Source organism: Beauveria bassiana (assembly GCF_000280675.1).
Source record: "Beauveria bassiana ARSEF 2860 unplaced genomic scaffold BBA_S00050, whole genome shotgun sequence".
Classification (NCBI taxonomy): domain Eukaryota; kingdom Fungi; phylum Ascomycota; class Sordariomycetes; order Hypocreales; family Cordycipitaceae; genus Beauveria; species Beauveria bassiana.
In genome coordinates, this window is record NW_007930885.1 from 75,270 (window position 1) to 77,575 (window position 2,306).

At 52.3% G+C, this 2,306-nt stretch overlaps 1 protein-coding gene across 1 annotated transcript in view; it reads right to left on the bottom strand.

Moving 5' to 3' along the window:
* Positions 1-1,220, bottom strand: part of BBA_09312 (condensin complex component SMC4) — a gene marked incomplete at both ends in the record, with an annotated part of 4,753 nt that extends 3,533 nt beyond the window's left edge. Inside the window, 2 exons of the mRNA XM_008604409.1 lie at positions 54-236; positions 288-1,220. Coding sequence (XP_008602631.1) covers positions 54-236; positions 288-1,220 — 1,116 coding nt within the window. The remainder of the gene's footprint in view (positions 1-53; positions 237-287) is intronic.
* Positions 1,221-2,306: the final 1,086 nt, after the last annotated feature.

The following is a 2,306-nucleotide window of genomic DNA, read 5'->3' on the forward strand; positions in this document are numbered from 1 at the left end:
CCGTCCTCATGCTCGTTTGCGGCCTTGGACTTCATCTGTGCAATAGACTCGACTTCACCCTGGAGAATCAGGAAACGCTTGTGGTCCAGATCTACACCCTTGTCCTTCAATAGAGTAGTGACAGTCGTGAAATCGGATGCTTTGTTGTTGATGTAATATTTGCTCGAGTTGTTCTTGAAGGCTTTGCGAGAGATGATTAATTCTGAGTCCGGAATGACGACGTGGCCACCGCCAGGCTATGCAACGTTAGTGGAGTTAAGATGTGAAGTAAGTCCGACACCACGAACCTGATCCATGACCTCCTGGAAGTGAACAGCGACCTCGCAATGGTCGAGGTCAGGGTATTGGGCTGAGTTGTGAATAAGAGCAGAGATCTTGCCCTGTCGCATCTTGCTAGCGCGGAACCCAAAGACAAACAGGAGCGAATCAATAACGTTGGACTTTCCAGATCCGTTGGGCCCAACTACCGACGAAAAGGTAGCGTGGAAAGGGCCAACTTCTTGTCGCCCAGCATAACTCTTGAAGTTTGTGAGAATGAGATACGTGATGACAATACGCGATTTCGGTGTTGTATCCTCGACAAAGGGAATTGCCATGGTACGCTGCTTGACCACGATGTCAAGCGGCTTGTCGAGGAATGTGTCCATAGACCTCATCGGCTTGACGGTCTGCGTCACGTCCGGGAGGCGAGTATTCATGCCAGTGATATCGGCAAGCGGCGAGGCGTTGGGCGCGCCAATCTGCGGTGAACGAGGCTTGCTGCTCGGAGTCTGAGGTACGAGCTTGGGCGCCTCGGCCACAGAGGTTCGCGGCGTAGCGCTCCGGCGGACGCGCTTTGGTGACTCTGAAGGCGCCGGCTCAGTCTTGACTGGGTCGCTGGCCGCTTCGACGGGCGTATTCTCATCCTGCTTGGGCGCAAACTCGGGGGCAGGCTTCTCTTCAAGTTCTGGGGCCGGTTCGGGCTCTACGCTTGCGTTCTGCGCGGGAGCCGACACCTTGCGCGTGGTCCTCGTCGCTCTGGGTTTGGCGGTTGTGGTAGAGGCCATCGAGGCACGGCCGCTTCGTGTCCTGCGCTGCGGAAGTTGCGATATATCTTGGTCCAATTCATCGAGCTCGTCGTCTTGAGTTTTGCTAATGACGGACAGCTCATCGTCGGAGTCGACGACGGCCCTACGGCGTGTAGCAACGCGTCGGGACGACCGTGATGCCGCAGCCGACATGGTGAATATGGCTGTCGCAGTCACTTCGGTCGGTCGAGTGTGTGAGGCGTTCTACCAGAAACAAAGAAGGGAATTTTCTGGTTGGAGATCCCTGCTGCGAAAGGGTAATCTGTCGTGTTTACTGATGAAGTCGGTAATGGTCACCCCGCGCGTGTTGTGCCTGAGCCAGGTAAAGTGGCTTTTGTTTGGATTCGCCCGAAATGGGGGTTTGTAAACAATGGTTTCAATACAGCCACTCACGAGCCTTCGATGCGAGGAGAGTGGGCCAAGTGGTCCAGGCAAGTTGCAGGTAGGGCCGTAACTATTCCACATTACCATAACGTCTTTTCAATTCATTCTTCGGCTTTTTGAACTTGGCCTTCCTAACTTGGTAAGAGCACTGTTGAAATTATTGCATCTGAGTTTGGTGCGCGGCTATTTCTGCGGCATCCCGAAGTGCTTCACGAAGTAACATGTTTAAATAGCTTGAATGACAGATGCAAAAGTGAACTTGAATTAAGCGTACTTGACACCCATAGATGCATCTAAATTCTTGCTCAATCGCGTACTATTTATTTACTGATAAGTCGAGTAGTTTTCGATTGATTGCATACTTTCACTCATTCTTCAACACCTCGCGCAACATCACAGCAGCTCTGGTGGGGCGTCGCGACACCGAGAACTGGTCGCTACGCTACACGTGATTTGTTTTGTACAAACCTCGAGCTTCCAACATCTTTCTTCGACCCAAGGCATGCGTCTAGCACTTTCCTTCTAATTTCACTACTGCTGCATACTTTGATCGCCATGTTAGACTATACCAAATTTCAGCAGGTCTTTCCTGCGAACTTACAAAGCCCCTACGACCGCAAACTGCTGCAAGACATTGACGCCCATCGCAAAACATTGTCGGGCGTTCTCTTCATCGACCGAGTCTTGCGCGCGCTTGGCATCGCAAAAGGTTCGCCCTACGTTGACTGAAGTACGCGGGTCCAAAAGACTAACGTCGCATCTCCCAGCCAAGGTCTATCCTCCCAAGACGGACAATGCGCTCAAGCAGCTTCACCAGAGCGTTTGCGATGCCACCATGTCGACATACCACAAGCT